The sequence below is a fragment of the Nannobrachium achirus genome (genome assembly GCF_963921795.1).
Source record: "Nannobrachium achirus genome assembly, chromosome: 9".
Taxonomy (NCBI): Eukaryota; Metazoa; Chordata; class Actinopteri; order Myctophiformes; family Myctophidae; genus Nannobrachium; species Nannobrachium achirus.
Window position 1 is genome coordinate 54304971 of NC_137818.1, and position 21582 is coordinate 54326552.

Below are 21582 nucleotides of genomic sequence, written 5' to 3' on the forward strand. Positions count from 1 at the left end.
GGGGTCTCCATATATGGGTAACTTGTCGGATATACATCACTGGCCAGATGGCCAAGAATTGGCGCGAGGTCGCATGTTGCCCTGAGGCGTCTTACTTGTCTAAGCATAGTTTTACTGAGTTTACGTCAAGGAATAAGGTTAGGTTTAGGCATAGTTTTACTGAGTTTATGTCAAGGAATAAGGTTAGGTTTAGGCATAGTTTTACTGAGTTTACGTCAAGGAATAAGGTTAGGTTTAGGCATAGTTTTCCTGAGGTTACGTTTAGGAATACCTGGTGACGTTCGCCGGATTTGACCCGGGGCAAGCGTATTTTTGGGCGAGCGTTCTTGTATTCTATAAATGCACCATTTACTAATACACAAATCCGATCTGATCACTTGCCAATAACAAAGTGTGGAACACTGAACAGCCAGTCCCAGATTTTGCCTGAAATGCGGGCTTAACAAAGCCTACATGTGGTCGTGGGGATTTAGTGTTTTCGTTGCGAAAGAATCAGCACCGCTTTCATCCCGTGCCAGATCAGAGCGAAATGCAAAACACCAGCGCGCCGCTTCGCCAAGTTCACCGCCGCCGCCTTCCCTCGTCGTCATTATACACCCAGAGAGCGTCATCAGCAGCAGCAGCCGTACAGAAAACAACCTGCGTTATCGCGGGCATAAGATCTAGATCTGTAGCCTGTTGGAGAATAAAGAAGAAGATGTTGGGGCGGTAGCGTCGTCATCGGAAAACAACCTTTTAATCAGCGAACGGTGTAATGTACGTAGGAGGACAGATAACAGCGTCTCGTATGAATAACGACAGATAGCGTGTCTGTGAGGATGGCAGGATGTTACATGTTAGCTGAGGAAAACAGACAGTGTGTGTGTGTGTGTGTGTGTGTGTGTGTGTGTGTGTGTGTGTGTGTGTGTGTGTGTGTGTGTGTGTGTGTGTATCCCTTTCATGTTTTAGGGAGGGTGCTGCCGGGGGAGTGGGTGTGCGTGTGTGTGCGTGTGTGCGCGTGCGCGCGTGCGTGCGTGCGTGCGTGCGTGCGTGCGTGCATGTGTGTGTGTGTGTGTGTGTGTGTGTGTGTGTGATGGGTGAGCGTGTGCAGACAGGCGCGCTGGGACGTCCCGTCGCCAGAGGCGACCAGCAGCTCGGGGTTTACCTCCACACTGCCATCACACACACATTCCTCTGTGTGAGACACACACACACACACACACACACACACACACACACACACACACACACACACACACACACGTGCGCACATAGACATCAAAGGGGGCTTGAGCCCCTTCCCTTTTATCCGTCTATAAAAAGTATCCTCTCCAGACCATGAAGTAAGCCATTTACCATGAGAGGGAGTGGGTTGTTGGCTGATTTACTACTGTTTCAGGTGTTTCCGACTCTGGTTGTTTGGGAGGCGCATTGATCTTGGAAATGTTAAAACTCCGAAGGTTGTTGGCCTATTTACCACTGTTTTAAACCAATCAGAATCCAGTATTTGAACATGTGACTAGAAAAAGTGGTAGAATGCAGTTTTTACAATGGTGAAAGAAATGGAAATGCCCTCTTTCCATGCCATACAGTACATGAAGGCAGCATTCAAGAGAATTGCCTTGTCCAAACTCTCCTGAACTTGAATGCAGCATCTCATGTTGAAAAGATTCTCTGTGTAGAATTCAAGCATCGAAAATAGCCGACCTCCAAGCTCAGGCCTCAGGGCGACGCGTTGTGAGCTTGGAGGTCTGCTATTTTCGATATTTTCACCAAAAGGCCCTTTTAGAAATGTCAGCCCCTGCCTCTCTAACATTCTCTGCATGTCCCTACACACACACACACACACACACACACACACACACACACACACACACACACACACACACACACACACACACACACACACACACACACACACACACACACACACACAAGCACACACACACACACGCACACGCGCACACAAATACTCAAGGGTTTCTTTCTTTGATGTCCAGCTCTATATTTGGTCTTGACGATTTCAGACAAGGAAAGGGGGAAAAAGAGAAAGGAATTCGCAGGAAAACTCCATTTTGTGCGGCGGACTGCGGCGTGACAGACACTAGAGAGAGGTGGTTTTGATTAGGGAGTGACTGGACCACACACACCTAAAACACACACACACACACACACACACACACACACACACACACACACACACACACACACACACACACACACACACACACACACACACTCCAGTAGGCACACATACCACACGCTGCCAAGACACTCACCCAGGGGTGTCACACCACATTCTGGGCCCTGGGTACGAGGATTCACTGCGGGCCCCCCATGAATGTTCTCCATAGGAGGAGGAGGGGGGTTAACCCATTTAGACTGGGAGCGTATTATTACGCATTATCGTGTGCTTTAACTACTGGAAAATAGCAGATAGTGCCGCGCTGCGAGCTTGTAGATCTGCTTTTTCTTCTTTTTTTTATTTTATCGTGAACATTTGTGCAAGAATCCTTGTTTTTTCTATGTCAGTGGTGCTCAAACCTTTTCATGTGAAAAAAATGATATGTATTTGGCCACGGACCCCCATCTGCACAAATTTTCACGACTTTAAAAAAATAGCAGATCTACAAGCTCACAGCTGTGAGCTTGTAGATCTGCTTGTAGATCTGCTTGTAGATCTGCTATTTTTCAATAGCTAAAGTATAAAATAACTAAGGCCCCCTCCACCTTGGGCCCTAGTAACTCAGTCCCACTCCCCCCCCCCCCCCCTTGTGACGCCCCTGCACTCCCTCCTCCCCCCTTCTTTCTTCCACATGGAAGTAGATTCGTAAAGAAAAATAAAGTGGGCTCCTCTCCTCTCCTCTCCCTCCCTCTCTTTCTTTTGCCAGATGACTTAACCGCATGAACCTGGGCGTCCCTGTTCTGGGGGGGGCGAACATTAGGCGGAAATAATAGCGGATAGTTTTTAGAGTAGATTTTGTTCAGAGGGGTAAAAAATTGGCCTATAGAGCGCTGTTTCCCAAGCAGTGGGTCGGAACCCAATTGTGGGTCGCGGACCAATTTTTATGGGTCACGACTCCAATTTTCCTTTTTATATTATGTGTTTTTTAAATACAAATAATTTAAATAATTGTATACATTTTAAAGCAAACAAATAAACAAAATAATGTAAGAAATTCCATGAATAAGAAATGGTGAAAATAGCCGATCTACAAGCTCGCAACAGGGAGCGAAGCGACGCGTTGTGCTTGTAGATCTGCTATTTTCGCTAGTTTGGGTCCCGGGTAAACATCTAATCTCTCTTTCAGGTCTCGACCTGAAAAGTTTAGGAACCACTGCCATAGAGGCATGGAGAACTACGGTCAGCAATGTTTAATGAACCACTTGAACCCTAGCATCCCTATTCTGGGGGGAAGATCAGGCTGAAATTGCAGATCTGCAAGCTCACAGACGCGTTGTGAGCCTGTAGATCGACTATTTCCGGCGAAGAGATTTGGTGTAGATGGGGAATAAAGCGGTCCAAGTACAGACAGTTGTAACTCGTCTGTTTTGCTAAGTATAGAGCATATCTACTGTTAAATGGTTAGTGTGTGTCACTTTAGATTTGAGCCACTTTAACCATTATTTTATGCTTTAACTATTACAAAATAGCAGATATACAAGCTCGCAGCACAGCAATTGCTGCGCTTTGTGCTTGTATATCTGCTATTTTTGAAAAATCGTGAACATTTGTGCAAGTCTTTGATTTTTTTTTATTAGATTCCATAAATTTCTTCTAAATCCTTTTTCTAAATCAGTGGTTCCCCAAAATTACATGTATTTGGCCGCAGACCCCCATCTCAAAATATGTTGTTCCAGGGACCACCCAGAAGCAAATATTTGAGTTACAAATGTTCGCTTTTAAAAAGATATATTCAAAGAAAATCACGATTAAAAAAATTATAATAGTAAAAATAGCAGATCTACGGGCTTGTAGATCTGCTATTTTTCAATAGTCAAAGCATTAACAATTATTGGCCTAAAGATTGAACGTGCGCTCAAGTGTGCTCTCTGTCTCCCTCTGCAGGGGAGAGTGTTAACCCTCGGGTGGCAGGCCTGATTGGCCGCAGCGGGCCCCAGAATAAACAGCCCTTCATGGTGGCATTCTTCAAAGCCACGGAGGTGCACCTGCGCAGCATCCGCTCGGCGCCAGGGGGCGCCAAACAGCGCAACCCCAACCGCTCTAAAGGGGCCAAGGGCCAGGAGGCCCTCCGAGTAGCCAACATAGCAGGTAAAGAGGACTTTACTCTCTGTGTGTGTGTGTGTGTGTGTGTGTGTGTGTGTGTGTGTGTGTGTGTGTGTGTGTGTGTGTGTGTGTGTGTGTGTGTCCATAGGTAACATGTCATTAGGTCGAACACCCTTTGGATCGACCACCAAACTCTAACCCAAACCCTAATCCTAACCTCAGTAAAACTATGCCTAACCCTAAACCTAACCTCAGTAACCGTGACGCGGGTGATTATCTAACCTGCAGACGCTGTTTGACCCAATGGGAGTTAGACCTATGGGGCAGTCCCCGTGTCCATATTTCCCCACTCCCCCCAAGTATAGTAGACATTGGGAAATAGACATTGTGAGGACCACCTCACACGAAAAAAATATATTTTAGTTTTTTATTTTAGATTTATGTGTGATTTATACATAGTTGTACGACCCAAAATAGCTGGCAGTTCTGCTATCTTCGGTGTGCGACACCGGCTAACAATTAAACTGTGTAGAATCATAACAAACTTTGGGTACAGATGGAGAGCTCATATTTGGAAGCCTGGGCCATGTATATAAACTGAACTGACCACCAGTGGCCTAACAATCGCTGGCACGACAAAGAGCAAAGCCAAACAACAGCTAAATATTGCTCTGTTTCAGCTGTTACGGGCAGCTTGTCTGTGTGGGGGAGAAGTTGCCATGTTTATCCTTAGGTGCTCATGAACTATCAACCTCGTCACATTTGTCTCCCTGTAAACTAATTGTAATTTGTGTAAGTTGTGCTTAGGGCTGTCACAATTATGACGTTTTACATGACGATTAATTGCCACTCAAATAATTGCGATTAACGAATTAATTGTGTTTTTGTCGTTGCCAATTACATTTCTGTTCGGCTTATAGGCTTTGAAGTTGCACATGGTAGATATGACACATAACCTAAATATACAAAGAAATTACTGACATATTTGACAACTTTATACTTAAAAAAAGAACATTGATAGTGGAAATAGCCAATCTACAAGCTATTACCACTATTTTTTACTATAAAAAAAAATATGAACATTTTTCAACATGGAAACGATTCATGACAATTCTGAAAAAGAATCGCGATTATGTCAAATAATCGCCATTAGACGATTATGTAATAATCGTGACAGCCCGAGTTGTGCTGCGTACATACCGTACATACGTTTATATGCGTTGGTATGTTTCTGTGTTTGGATCTTATAGGCAGCCAGTTTCTGATTTATGCTGCTGAGCTTTGCCCGCTTCTCTCTGCAGGCCTGGCTAGTGTTATCTGCAGGTGGAATCACTGGAATCAGATACAGATGAACTGGAATGTCTTTATCCCCCGTGAAAAGCTCTACACTAGGGCCAAGACATATGTACGCTGCCACATGCATGATGTGCACTCGCGCACGCACACACATACACACACACGCAGTGTTGGGGAAGTTAAAGTTACATGTAACTGAGTTACGTAACTAAGTTACATTTTGCTGTAACTTGCTGGTTACATTCATATTTTTGTAACTCTTCAAGTAACTGAGATACCTTTTGGGTCATTTTTGTCTCAAGTTACAAGTTGCAAAAAGTTACAAGCAAAGTTATAATTTTACATTTAAGTTTTGTTAAGCTTGACGATCAAATGTCCTCAACAGATCATCATTTTCTTATTTTTTAAGGGTGAACCTTTTTGAAATAAAACTCAGTTGAGAGGCATATTTCTGCTGGCACGTGACTTTTGTTTTTGTAGGATATTATATTTTGTTTCATGTACACCCAAGTGTACATTCTCAATTTAACGCTGAAAAAAAAAAAGTAACTCAAGTTACTTTTTCTATGTAACTTGAAACTTTATAAGTTATATTTCTCCAGGGGTATAACTTTAACTTGATCAAGTTACCGCCATGGTGAGTTACTTGTAACTGTACAAGTTACACTTTCAATGTAACTTCCCCAACACTGCACACACGCACACACACACACTTCCAGAACCAACAATAGAATGCCTCTTGGCTTTTGAATAGCGGCGGATATCTCTGATAACAAAGCCGCTGCATACTGGGGGGGCTTTTTTGGGGGGTTCTGGAGGTGCGAGCGCGCTGGTGTTTATGTGAAGCCCTGAAACATTAGACCGTAATGCCTGGGCTTCAAATAGCCCTGCGCCGCCGTTGTTTATTTACACCAGCATTACAGAGCGGGCCCGGGCCGGGGCCGTGCACATCGCCGTATGGAGGCGAGGCACAGGGCAAAGAGAGGCTTTTATATGGCACACATGAGCACATCTGCGGCGTGCTACGGGGCAGGCCGGTGCCGGGGCCCGCAAACACATGGGCCAAATGGGCCTGTTTCTTAAAGGCCTGATGAGAACCAGTTGCTCGTGATCATTCTCAATCTGAACCACTCGCGGCGACTAATGTTCCCCAGAGCCCCAGAGGGCAGGAGGGAATGGGGGAAATGGGGGGGGGGGCTCCGGATAGAGGACATAGTCAGGGGCGTCACAAGAGGGGGAAAGTGGGACTGAGTTACGTTTTGGGGGTCCTTCACATGAAAAAGTTTGAGCACCACTGACATAGAAACATAGGTTTTTCAAGAAACCTTCAAAGACATTTTCACGCAGATCTGCTATTTTTCAATAGTCAAAGCACAAAATAACGCAGTGAATCCTTGTACCCAGGGCCCAGAATTTGGTGCGACACCCCTGGACACAGTATTCAGTACACCGACATATGGAGGGGTACAGGGGTGAGAGAGGAATGGTAGAATGGAAGCAGATAAACGAAGGAAGCAGGACAGGAGGTGGGAGGGAGGGGGCGGTGGTTGAAAGGAGGTATAGGATTGAGTTATGGAGAATAATGTGGCACAGCCTGCTCAGCCTGTACTCTCTCTCTCTCTCTCTCTCTCTCTCTCTCTCTCTCTCTCTCTCTCTCTCTCTCTCTGTTGCACATCTGTTTTAGCCCGCACCCCCAGAAGGTCTGGGTACAGGTGGGCCGTTCATTCATTTACAGCAATTACCAGTCTGAGAGGTTAATGTTTGTAAGGCTGCATGTTGGGCTGATCTGTTGGGCTCTGGTGCTCTGCGTCATGTGGTTCTGTAGTGCAGGGATACTCAAGCTTTCTGGAGATTTAATTTATTGTGATATCGTCCTCCGTCATGCACTGGGATCAATTCACCTTTTATTTCCCGAGCTGCATATCCAGTAGCACTTAGACCCTCTATAATTGTAGGTACTTATAATATATGTACTTGATACAGTCTTTTTTTCACTCTCTATCAAATGTCTTTGCCAAAAAATAGCAGATCTACAAGCTCACAACGCGCCACAACGTGACGCGTTGTGAGCTTTCGTTGTTGCGTTGCGTTGTTCTGCCCCAGGATAATGGATTTTGATTATCGTGATAATATCGTAAATCACGATTTATTTTGTCATAATAATCGTGATATGAAATGTTCATATCATCCCATCCCTACCTGTGGGCCACATGACAAAAATGTCAAGGGGCCAGTGGGCCACCGGCCGGTTGATAAAATGACTTTTATCAACTGGCTATTACTTGATAACTTCTCTCTTTTATTTGCTTTATTTCCCACATAAGACAAGTGCAATGTGCATTATTTTATGGCTTGGAATTCCATTTATATTCTGTCAATGACACAATTTGTAATCAAAGTAATTTGCTAAATTTTCTCTCTTTTTAATAATGCTGTGCAATTAGCATATTCCACACATAAACACTAAAACAAATTAATGTACATTTGTCTGCTATTTGTCTGTGTTGTTGTCTATCTGTCTGCCTGCTATCAAGTGGGATAAAGCTGAGCACATCTCTCTTTCAATCGCTTCACAATGTTATTCACGACTTGGCCCACATCAACACAAATGGCTTTTTACAGAAAAAAAAAACGTGAAAATGGATAGTTATGGCTAAGGAAAATCAAATCAAATCAAACAATCTACTTAAAATAGATTCCCAGACTGTTTAGCTACCAAATGGCTAATGATGCAGTTGTTAAGTAGAGCTACACCACTTTTTCATTAGATTTGCATTAGGCCTACAATGTCATTTTGGGTATGCTAATTAGTCGGGCAGAGCCACTGGTAAAAAGAAAAAGAATGACGATTTCAATGGCTGCTTTCAAGATGTTTTGGCCATTATCTCTGGAACAGAAGGTCCAATCTGCTCAGTTTAAAGAGCTTGTTGGATGCGTGACACCAAGGACATTAAGCTTGTTGGCCACAGGCTGGAAGTGGCCCGCGGGCCGGAGTTTAAGTATCACTGCTGTAGTGTATAGTCTGATTGGTGTGTTAGTTAACGTGAACGCTTGCTCTGATGAACGTGATATCACATTCAATGATGTAAAATCTCTCTCTCTCTCTCCCCCTATTTCTCTCTTTCTTTCTCTCTCTCTCTCTCTCTCTCTCTCTCTCTCTCTCTCTCTCTCAGAGAACAGCAGTGCTGATCAGAAGCAGGCATGTAAGAAACACGAGCTCTACGTCAGTTTCAGAGATCTGGGGTGGCAGGTACGGAAAGCACCCCACACACATTCCTCTGCCCTCTCCCTCTCTCTCTCTCTCTCTCTCTCATGCTCCCTCTCCCTCTCTCTCTCTCTCATGCTCCCTCTCCCTCTCTCTCTCTCTCTCTCTCTCTCTCTCTCTCTCTCTCTCTCTCTCTCTCTCTCTCTCTCTCTCTCTCCCCCTCTCTCTTCTTTTAAACATACTGACGGAGTTGCCACTTCAGCATGTCTACAATGGTTATATACATCACACAAATAACCACAAATGCTACACTCACACCTCATGAATGCTACAGTACAGTATCTTTTAGGCATGGCCTTTGAACTTTGAACTTGCACGGAAACCTTGACCTTTGACCAATTTGGGGTGGTGGGGGCGGGATGCATTACTTCATTTCCTGACCTTTCCCTCTACTCATCTGCCAAGTTTGATGCAAATTGTATGAAAACCGTCCGGGTTATCTTCGTGACCAGAGGCGTTAATTGGGTATGGCAAGGTATGGCAGCTGCCTACAGTGCCATCAGTTCAGCAAAAGCTAAGGTATGGCAACATGACTGTCATGTTGCCATACCTTAGCTTTTGCTGAACTGACGCCACCGTTCGTGACAGTAGCAAACAAACAGACGCCAGCCATAACATTACACCCACTGCTACGCCGGGGCGCCGCCGGTGTACTGTAGCTATAGTTTCAGGTCTCCCTTGTAAAAGAGATGTGTATCTCCATGGGGACTTCCTGGAAAAGTACAGGTTAAGCTCTATAGTTCCTTGTTCTACTGTCTCTAACCAGCTTGTTTTTTTCCTATCTTTTCCCCCTCTGGCGGTCTCCCGTTTCGCCTACAGGACTGGATCATTGCTCCAGAGGGCTACGCGGCCTACTATTGTGAGGGAGAGTGCGCCTTCCCGCTGAACTCCTATATGAATGCCACAAACCACGCCATTGTGCAAACACTCGTAAGTAGCCATGACAACGGGAAACATAAACCCCCATAGTGCATTGCCAGCAGGCCGTGTCGGGGTCTAATCGTGCCCAAATGTCAGGAGAACACCAGACTCTGTCAGATCTACGAAAAACGCTCGAAAAACATCGCCAGGTTGAAGTTAAGTGGAATTGTCGTCGTGTAAAGGATTTTCACGGCACAAATGCCTGCTCTTATTTGGTTGTGTAGACCTTGAAACGTGGTGGCCAGCATGTTTTCGAGGCAGTGCAGTCAAAGGCTATTTCACAGAAAGTACAGTATCACCCCCCCCCCCCCCCACCCATCAATTTCATACTGTGTATTCCATCTCTCTTTAATTTAATTACATTTAACAGCATTCTCATTCTGTGTGGAATACAACATGATCGCCCTCATCTCCCATGCGGTTAAACATTGCCTGTGTGTGTGATTGTTAGGTCAGCATTAGTTCTGCATATCGTCACTGTCGGGCAGAAACCTCATATCTCCAAGTTTCAAATTTGTATGTTTTTTTTTGTGCAAATAAAGCCCTGCTTCATCATACAAGGCCATCGCACAAAAGTAGTGAAAAAAGCCGATCTACAAGCACACAACGCCTCGCGGTGCGAGGCGTTGTGTGTGTTTGTAGATCGGCTGTTTTCACTCGTTTAAACCACTTTTTAAATTATACATACAAAACGAACGGTTCTGGACATACAAGGTTTCCACCCGACAACGACGATATAACCAGAAGATCTCAGCCCACCAAAATATTTCTGGTGACTAAGTTGACGATGAATCTAAATTAATGTAACTGCTAACAACGGGCGGAAACAATGCAAAATAAATCTATTGCAGAACCCATGTAAAGACTTTAAGGCGGTTCTTCATATTATTTTTGCCACTTGCTAGATAGCATAGCATGTTTGCTTGTTAATCGGTAAACACTCAGACATTGGAATACCGGTGAGAGTATTAGGACCAGATCTCTGTTTGGCTATGTGAGACTTCTGTAGCAAAAAATAGTTTTTGTTGGCCTATCCAGATTTAAATTAGATTGTTTTCTATCCAGTCTGAACAGGGGAAAACCACATGGAAACTTATTTTTGCTAATGAGATTTGAACCAGGTGTGTCTCAGTCTGGAGACTCCTGACTCTGAAGCCTAATTTACGACGGAATTGCTTTCCCAAAAATAGCAAATCTACAAGCTCAAAGCGGCATCGTCCTACAACAGTCATTACTCGCACCTGATGTTGTAATGTCGCTAGCACAGCAATCAATACAGGTTCGTTAATCGTGGACGATGCCTGAACGCACACATTTATCTTAACCCTTTCACTACCAAACATATCAAACTATTAACCCCTGTCGGCTATCTTTAGTTTTTCCTTACCTTTTCAAGTACTGTAGTAACAGAATATTTTTTGATCAATCCCCCAATTGATCACAGACACGGACACGCTTTCTGTACACTTCAGTGGAGAGCCTTGCAATCCATAGTCATCGCCGGTTGAAAAATGCACTGTTTTAGCGAGACACACAGAAGCGGAAAAATAGACAATTATGTGAATAAGATAACCAGGAAGCGGCTGGAGATGCTGTGTTTCGATGACGTCATTTCACTGGTTTCGGTTCTGCTGTGATTCTCTTTTTTTGCACCAGATGGGGCTGTTTGCTAACTTGTGAACAATGCGAAAAACCCAAAATGACTAAAATCTGTGTGGACTTACTTTAGGACAAAATGACAAGATTTCTCGTCTTTGACAACGAAAGAGTTAACGCTTGCAAAATGTGGACAGCCAGTCCTAGAGATCAGATTAGGGAAACAAATTGGATTCGCCTGCTGTCTGGGCAAAGCCTAAAGTCTCCATCTTGAGTGTAATTTATACGGGGCACTTAAGTTTCTTTCCCTCCCCCCACTTGTAAATCTGTTATTTTGGGCAAGCGGCAGGCAATGCAACGAAGCATGTGAATTGGCCCTCACTCTCCATCATCTTCCCTTCATGGCAGGTTCACTTCATCAACCCGGAGACGGTTCCAAAGCCCTGCTGCGCTCCCACGCAGCTCCACGCCATCTCGGTCCTCTATTTCGACGACAGCTCCAATGTCATCCTGAAGAAATACCGCAACATGGTGGTCAGAGCCTGTGGCTGCCACTAGACTGTCAGCAACTTTACACACACGCGCGCGCGCACGCACACGCGCACGCACGCACGCACGCACGCACGCACGCACGCACGCACGCACGCACGCACGCACACACACACACACACACACACACTGTACTGTACACATGCAGATGCATACGCAAGAACAATAAAACAAACATCTTGCATATATGCGTGCATGCACCATCACTTGCATGTGCACACACAAACAAACGAACGGATGCATGCACACATGCGTGTGTGTGCTAACTGACACATGCATGCTTGCTTGCTTGTGTGCATGCACGCATGCATGTGTCGGTGGGCATGGCCGTTTACCACCATGTTTGTCAAACATTGAAAATGGATGAGAGAGAACACACACATGCACACACACACACACACACACGCACACACGCACACACACGCACGCACACACACACTTATGCAAACCTCATTTTGAGGACGTACCGGTAGTTGAAGTCGTTTACTGGGCAGACGGAATCTTATTTAGCTGGAGGTTTCATCTTAAGTAAACAACTGCGCCCCAAACATACAGAATTGCAACCTTCCTCTCCCATCACACCAAGACACATATATGTCATCATGGTATTTTTCTTAAAAACCTACCGATATATATATAGTCGTTGTCGGGTGAAAAACTTGTATGTCCAAAACCGTTCGTTTTGCATTTATCATTTAAAAATGTTTTAAACTAGAGAAAACAGCCGTTTTCACTACTTTAGTGCGACGGGCCGTGTATGATGAAGCAGGGCTTTACTTTGCGAAAGAACATACACATTTGAAACTTGGAGATACAAGGTTTCCGCCCGACAACGCCGATACATAGGAACGGAAAGTACAGTATGTTAGTCCCATTGATCCTAGCCAGCACACAAATTTGATTGATTTATCATTAAATGCATTTTGAAAGAGGGAAGGTTGAGAACCACTGGAGAAAGAAAATAACTGAGAAGGAGGAGCATTTCAAACACCGACACGCACACTCAAACACACACACACACACACAAGCACACGCACACGCACACACACACACTCACACACACACGCACGTGTACGCGTGCACACACAGGCACACAAACGCACACAAAAAAAAAAACACGTGCTTTCTACTGTGTATAATGAGACATTTAAAGCAGTGATTGTATATTAATACACAGTCAAAACAAAACAAAAAATCTTTTGTTCATTTCAATTATTTTGTATTGTAGTTCAAGTGATTTTCTTACTGTACCGTTAGATGTTTTGCTTTCTGTATTTTTTTATACGACTTGAGAGACCCGGACGTATAGGTTCTTGAATCTTTGAGCTCTTCTTATGTATAATACCATGTAAATAGTTTTTCAAGACAAAGTGAGAAGTGTATTTATTTCTTGGGAAATGTCAATGTTGGGGGTCGTGTTTCTCTCTCTGTATACAATGATGCCTGTGTTATATTAAAACCCATTTAGGCCTAGAATTATTGAATGCTTTAACCAGTGAAAAATAGCAGATAGCGAGCTTGTAGATCTGCTATTTTTGAAAAATCGTGAAAATTTGAATTTCTATAAGTGTCTTTTGAATCCTGCTAAGACTTTTTGAAAAACCTATGTTTCTATGTCAGCAATCTGGCCGGCCATCGTCAAAGAAAAGGTCCTTTTCACTTGACCGGAGCTCAGTTAGTCTGTTCTTGAGAGACTACTATGTCAGTGGTTCTCAAACTTTTTCATGTGAAGGACCCCCAAACTGATAATTATTTGGCCACGGACCCGCATCTCAAAATATTTAGTTCCAGGGACCACCCAGAAGCAAAATTTGAGTTACAAACTTTCGCTTTGAAAATATATATATTCAAAGATTTGCACAAATTTTCACGACTTTTTCAAAAATAGCAGATCTACAAGCTTGCAGCGCGGCACTCGGTGCCGCCGCGCTGTAAGCTTGTATATCTGCTATTTTTCAATAGTTAAAGCATTCAATAATTCTAGGCCTAAATGGGTTATAGTACATGTCTTTTTTTATGGTTCATCACACCAGCTCTGAGAAACTGATAACAATGTTGGCCGAATATGACTTTGACACAAGCTGGCAAATTCAGACTCTCTCCTATATTGTGTACCTACAACTCTGTGTGAATCTGTCTGTCTGTCTGTCTGTCTGTCTCTCCCTCTCTCCCTCTCTCCCTCTCTCTCTCACCCATACCCTCCCTCTCTCTTTTTCGGAATAACATTGCACGGCGCACAGTGGTGGTGCAGGCGCGGTAAATCTATCATCTAAAGTACATGGAGCAGCAGATTTGTCATGGGAAATGCTTCGGTCCTTGACTCTCTTCGCCATCCTTCGCTCCTCTGTGTCAGTCAGAGAATGAATGTATTGCCACGTAGCGCACATTCATCTAAAAACAAGACAACAGTTAAGTTGTATGCTTGATCAAGATGGTGACTTAAACCCTGGCGGTCGTATGTGGGGCATGTGTAGGCAGTCTACATTCTCTGAGGCTTTTGAAAACGATTTTTTTTCCCTTCTTTTTTTTTTAAGAATTTTTAAAATAGGGCTTATACAGTACGTGGTTGAACCTGAAATAGGTTGTTGGGATCGCCATCAGCAAAAATGTTGAGAAAGAGAGAGAAATATGTGTACTATAGACACAACTTGTTCTGTGTACAAGCAACTTTCTGGTCCCTGTGGCTCTGTTGTAATACAGTCTTCTGTCTAAATTAGGCTTTATTTAACCCATTAAGACCGGGAAAGCATCTGTGTCATGTGTTTAGATTTTAGCAGTATATCGTCGGGTGCAAACCTCATATGTCGGAAACTGTTGCTTTTCAGAATTCAAATTGAAAAGTAGCAAAAGTATCTAAGAAGATCCACAAGCTTGTGTTTGTGTGACACTGTAGTATGATCAGGCAGGGCGTTAATTCACGGAAGAAACACAAGTTGGAATATGGAGATAAGAGGTTTCTGCCCGACAGCAACGAAATGTTAGCCTGAGATCCAGACTGCTTCGCAACGTTCGGTGGACATTATTATTATTTTTTCCTCACTCGCTTCAAAGTCTGGAAAGCCTCCTGTCACTGCGTGCACCAGGAGTCATCGCCATATCGTCGTTGTCGGGTGAAAACATTTGTATGTCCAAAACCGTTGGTTTTGCATTTATCATTTTAAAAATGATTTAAACTAGTGAAAACAGCCGATCTACAAGCACACAGCGCCTCGCACCGCGAGGCGTTGTGTGCTTGTAGATCTGCTGTTTTCACTATCTTTGTGCAACGGCCTTGATGAAGCAGGGCTTTACTTTGTTAAAAAAACATACAAATTTGAAACTTGGAGATACGAGGTTTCTGCCCGACAGTGACAGCTTGTGGTGGACATTTTTGTCAAAATGGAATTCTTGCCACGGACACACGTGTCCACGTACGGACATGTTGATGACCCCTGGCGTGCACAAAAGAGTGAAAACGACTTCCGATTGGTCGGTAGTCGGGGGGCGGGACCAGTGTTGTCCAATGTAAAACTTGAGTCACTTCCCGACTTGCCTTTATGTAATTGAAATGTGAGTGAAATAGGAGACCAGCCAGACTGATAAACAAAGTGAGAAAAACAAATCCGCCGAACGTTGTGAATCAGGCTGGATTCCAGGCTAACGAAATGTACGGTAGCAATATCGATTTTTCGGAAAACAGCTAGGATTTAGAGGATATTTCCTTAACGCAGGGGTCTTCAACAGGGGGTCTGGGACACCTAGAGGGTCCTCAGAGTTACTACAGGGGGTCCTCCAAATCTTTGTGTGATAGAAACTTTTTCTCTCCTTTTTTTACATTAACGATTTGAACCCTAGCGTCCATATTCGGAGAACTTTAGCCGAAAATAGCAGATCAACAAGCTCGCTGCGAGGCATTGTGAGCTTGTAGATCGGCTATTTTCAGCAAAGAGGTTTGGTGTAGAGGGGGAAAAAGAGCAGACTAAGTGAAAGGTCAAGTTTATTAAGTATTGAAGGTTAGAGTGGTTAAATATCTGAAAACACAAATTGACATGAATCCAAAATACACTTATGATCGTGCTGTCAAACAATGAAACTATGGAATCTATGAAAATGTTGTGGGGGTCCCTGCATCATCTCTCTCTCAACAAAGGGGTCCTTGGCCTGAAAACGTTGAAGACCCCTGATTTAGAGGATATTTCCTTAACAGGTTAAAAGAGGCCTTATTTATTGAGAGCTGGCGAGGCCGCCGTTCCATGTTATCCTGAAACAATGTCCACCCCCTTCCCATCCATGTTTTACTGCTGAACCGGTACAACAATAAACTGGGAGAAAAGCAACAATGAACAGCCTGTGAAATGCCTTTTCTTTGCACATCTGGCCAGAGAGTGGAAATTGAAATCGCCAGGAGGACGCATGCTGATAACTGGCACAAACTCTCTCACTCACACACACATTCAAATCCACATTTACCAGCACATTGTTTCAAGCCCTCCGAAACCAGCTTTGCCCTACACCCTTCTCGACCATGTGTGCCCGGCCTGCTCCCCCCCCCCCCCCCCCCCCCCAGCATTCTGTCTGTTTATTACAAAGCCTGGTTTGGATTAGTTATCCATGCCACCCGCAGACTTCCAGCCCTATTAAACTCAGCCTCTGTGTGTGTGTGTGTGTGTGTGTGTGTGTGTGTGTGTGTGTGTGTGTGTGTGTGTGTGTGTGTGTGTGTGTGTGCATGCATGTGTATGTGTGTGAACATGTGTGTCTGCATGCACAGCCACAGTGTGTGTGTGCGTGTGTGTGTGTGTGTGTGTGTGTGTGTGTGTGTGTGTGTGTGTGTGTGTACAGTAGGCTACATATACGTCCATGTGTCTGCAGGGTCAAGAGACATTTCATGCCAAGAGACCCAGAGAATGGCTGACTTTACTTCCACGTGTCTCCCAAGCCCTGTCTTGCCCTGATCCTCACTGCGGGTGGCCCCCGTTTCTGCCCAAATGTGCTTTCTTGTAGAAGTGTTCTTGAATACAGCCTGACGGGCACTGTTTTTTTTCCGCAAGGTGTTCTCCATGGTAAGTGCGTTTTATAAAGCGCCTTTATCCAAGGTGCTCTACCCAAACCTTTGAGCTCAAGACGCAAAAGAGAAATGAGACGTCTTCATGAAATTACTGAAATCATTGAATTTAGTTTTTAACTCATTAAAAGCCAACCCCGCGATGTCGCGGGAAAAGTAATAGAGTATCTATAGTGCCATCCACGCGATGTCGCGGGAAAAGTAATATATTACTGTAACGGCGAGTAAAAATACCTAGTACAATGGCCGACGCTCCGGAGACGAAATCCGCGCTGATTTGTCATCATCACGGCTCCACGAGCACACAATAGTCATCCCATAACATTGAGGTGGACGGCCGATCTCATCTTTAATGTCCATTATCTCAAAACTACACTTTAGAAGCTAGGATGGAGGCAGATGCTCGCTTATTTTACACAGTTATAAAAGCTCCCGGTCGGCCATTACACAACTCCACGTGGACACGCATCGGTTCCGGCGCACGATCCGATGACGTCAGACCGGAAGTACTTCCGGTCTAGACTTCTGGCCTTCAAAATAAGACAGCGGCCGTTAATGGGGCCGGGAGGGGGCACTCTGGACCCCCTAATCCGTTAATGTCCTGGGCTCAGAATGAGTTAAATAATGACAATTTAACTTTTTTGGGAGGAGGGGGGGGGGGGGGGGGGTGTCAATTGAAAATGTTTTGAAACAATAATTAAAAACAAATTGTAGGAAACAAGGAAATAATAAATGGACCCATAAAAATGGGTCTGCGACTCACTTCATGGGGCCAGGTCTTCTACATACACATCCATTGCCAAATAATGACAAAGAGCGACCCGGAAGTTTACAGAATGCATTGGAGTCTATGAGGGAAAGGTGACATTTCGAGTTACATGAACCACGTGACCGGCACTGTTTCTGAATGACATTGAATATTTCCTATCTATTTGCAATAGCTGTACGTTAACACCACTGACTTCCACAACCCCAGCTCCATTCTTCATCCCTCCATCGACCCTGTCACCCTGTGTCACATTGTTTCATGGGACCAACCAGACTCCACTGTTCCTACCACAAACTAATGAGAAATGAGGGACTGGGTGGTATTGACATTGCTAGCAAGAGCCCTTCCAGTGCATGCATGCGTGCACACACACGCGTGTGCATACGAACGCATGCACACGCACACACACACACACACACACACACACACACACGCACACACACACGCACACACGCACACACACACACACACACACACACACACACACACACTTATGTATACACATGTAGTACATACATTTGCAAACAGGCTGACATTTTGTAAACTTTTCCTTTATTACCACACATGGCTTGGCTCTGGTTACTATACAAAAACAGCCTGTTGCCGAACATCCTTGAAATCTCCAACTAAAAAACATCCGATTTACACATTTCTTTAATACATGGATCCTAATCAGTGGTGTAAGGTAAATATATTGAGGGACTGAACATATATTGAGGAACTAGTAACTAGTGGAAAAGAGATCCAGTAGAACATTTTATGTTTGGTTGTGCTCTGAAAATAGCGGATGTAAAACTAAAACTTTTCATATGACTTCACTAAAATATGACAAATTACATAAAAAGAAGAAAAAAAAAGACAATGACTAGAACTAAATCAAAATTTGCTGTAATTTTTATACATTCGAAAAGGGACATTCTACATAACGACTACTTTTACTTTTGGTACTTTAAAGTAGGCCTACATTTTGATAACAATAATTTTGTACTTCAAGTAGCCTACATTTTGAATTCCTGACTTTTACTTGTAACAAAGTTTTTCTATACTGCAGTTTACTTAAGTAAATTAAGTAAAAAACGAGAGTACTTTTTCCAAAACTGCATACAGATTCTGTTCTGTTGTTGTTCATGCTCCTTAATCACACATTGACATAGCCCAACAACAAGTGAATGAGGGCTATTTATTTACCCTTCAAAAAAGGCTTCCTCATCCATAGAGGACGTACCGCCCTCTGCTGGGGAATATTGTGTATGTCCATCATCAAAAACCCTGGAATCCGAATCTTTAAAGATTCCTGTGTGTTGTGGGCCCTCTTCTTCTTCCACCTTTTCCTCCTCCTCAAATGACCGCAGGTCTTCCAGACCAGTGATATAGTAATATTCCAATGACAAACAATTGCAACTCAATTTGCAATAACAAATCTTAAAGGACAACTTTTTTTTCGGCCTAATAGTAAAAGGTAATAGTAAAATCAATAGGAGGAAAAAAATAAATAAATAAATGAATGGGGATGAACTACTCCTTTAAACATTCTAGTGCCGACTGTGGAACAATACTGTCAATATTTGACTTCAAGTAAATCTTGGTGCAACATTTGCAAAAAAAAGATAAAAGAAAACACTAAAATATTTGGGACGATTCTGCTGTCGCTGCTGGATGGCTGTTTAGAGCTGGATGGATGGATGTTCGCTGGATGGATGGACGTTCGGAGCTGGATGGATGGATGGATGGATGTCTTCCACCTCCTCAGCAGGAGAGCCGCTGCTGCAGCTGCAACAGCCCTTACTCACCACAGCCAACGCAAAAGCAATTTTTTTTTAAATTTCTCCTTCTGCAAGAATTTGGCAAACACACACACAAAAAAGTAAGGTATGTAAAACATAATTTAAATTTGGGATAGCAGGGACACAGTTGTTCCAATCTGCACCAAACATGCATGCACAATCACGGTTTAGCGGTGCTCAGATGGCACAGTGGTAAAGTGCCTGCCCACTACCACAGAGGTTGTGGGTTTCAAGTAATGATATACAGGAATGTTAGGCGGGAGAAGTAGGACGAAGGCTCTACATCCTCCCGGTGGGAGCTCCTCACTGGCAGGTGAGTCACTAGGATACAACAGCAGTGACAGCACAGAAATATGTGTGGGCAGGAATGTATTGGCATAATGATTAGATTGGGAGAAAATACATAAATAAACTAGAACTGTGCACAAGTAGGCCATGTGTGACCTACATGACAATAGTCACCCAAGGAGCCCCATCAGGGGCCCTATACGACCACACGCACACAGGGCCATGTCAGGGAGGGACCTAAAACCTAAATTGCATGCATATAGGGCATTACAGCAGTGTTGCAGCAGTGTTTAACACTTCGAATGGGCATAACTCGTGCCCATTGCATTGCTCTGATCAGTGCAATAGAGGACGGGTTTTGAAAATCTAGTAACACTATGTATGTGTGAAAATGAAGGCAGACAGCAAGTACATACAAGCCTACAGCATTGAGAGTTTATGGAAAAACTGAAATGACACCTACCTGCAGACAGACTGCCTCGCCACAGCGCATTGCAGTAGCAAAGTGTTCACAATTATTGTTGATCACATGGTAGGAAACCTTCTTGCCCACCATTGCCTCTGCCTTTTGGACAATCTCCTCCTCTGGTAAATGTTCATATTTATTGTCTACATAATTGTTGATTTCCCAATTGTCTTCCCTTGCTACATCCTCCAGCTTCTCTTTCTTTATCACAACCTTGCTGGCTCTCTTTGACCCTGAAATAAAACCTACAGAGAAAGAGCTGTGGAAATGTTCTTTTGTGCCTGTTTTCCTCTCTCTTCCTCTTCCTCTTCGGTTTGGCATGGTTGGGCAAGATGGCTGGAGTGCAGTTAACACCAACAAAGCTTTCTTGTTTTTGGCCTGTGCAGTGAAATAACACGCCACCAGCTCAGGAAGACACACCTTGTGGAAAAAAGCCTGTGCAGATCCCAGGATTTTCTCCCAGTAGGCTTCATCGGGTTCAACCCGCACTATTGCGCATTCATGTGGCGTCCACATCACAAAGTCACAAAAAGCAGATCCAGTGACAAAAATCTGCGTTTGCACTTGTTTGTAGTACCTGTGGTCCCTGTTCAGGGTGTATGTGCCATCATCGCTTAAGTCAAGACAGAAGCCAGGACCACAGGCCTGCCGGACAGTGGTTTCAAAGTGTACAAATGTGCATTTCACCTCCAGACATCAGTCCGGGCAACATGAGCAGCTAATCAGTCCACCTTCTGGAAAAGCGGGGTTTATCACAAACCCACATGGCTGAACTGTAAAGTCTGTATGAAAGGGCCTTGTCTTTGTGATGTATGCCTGTCTTGCGTTTTCCTCATTCTCAATCCCATATTTCATAGGAGGTGGCATGTTTTCGTTGCGGATGTTCTTGCTGAGAATGGCTTCGGCTGGGGTGCAGATGGCCTTTACAGTTGTGATAGTCGGTGAGGAGAGACTGGTGGACATAACATCATGCATTCTGGAAGCAGTTATCGTTCCCAGTCTTTGTGCGAACCAGGCAGTAGATCGATGTTGTTTTCTCGTTTCACTTTCCACCGCAGAGGCCTCCGTCTCTGTTACTGCTGCAACATCTTTAAGTCCCTCACAGTGCTGAAGCAGAACAGACAGCTAACAACCATCCATGCTTTGGTCATGGATGACCTGCAGTGGCCTTGGCAGTTGTACTGTCTTAATAGTGTCATGGTATGTCTTGTAGTACCCCATAGTTGTCCCCATAGCAGCCGCCTCAGTGGACTCCAGGAAGGCAAAAAACGAATGTAGCTTGTGCTCTGGGAGGGGTTCTGAGACGTGGCCAGCCTGGGCGGGTGCGTAACTCTGGAACTTGCAACTTGTCAAGGCGTCTCTTCAGCTCAAAACTAGATGCGAAGTTGAATTTGTGGCTC

The 21582-nt window shown here is 44.2% G+C and overlaps 2 protein-coding genes across 2 annotated transcripts in view; both read left to right on the forward strand.

Moving 5' to 3' along the window:
- The window catches only part of bmp7b (bone morphogenetic protein 7b), a 54489-nt gene extending 41332 nt beyond the window's left edge, over nt 1-13157 (forward strand). Inside the window, exons 4-7 of the mRNA XM_080734190.1 lie at nt 4049-4252; nt 8677-8753; nt 9588-9698; nt 11694-13157. Coding sequence (XP_080590316.1) covers nt 4049-4252; nt 8677-8753; nt 9588-9698; nt 11694-11843 — 542 coding nt within the window. The 3' untranslated portion in view covers nt 11844-13157. The remainder of the gene's footprint in view (nt 1-4048; nt 4253-8676; nt 8754-9587; nt 9699-11693) is intronic.
- Nucleotides 1-21582, forward strand: part of LOC308291714 (peroxisome proliferator-activated receptor gamma-like) — a 163466-nt gene that overhangs the window by 118576 nt on the left and 23308 nt on the right. The window lies entirely within an intron of this gene.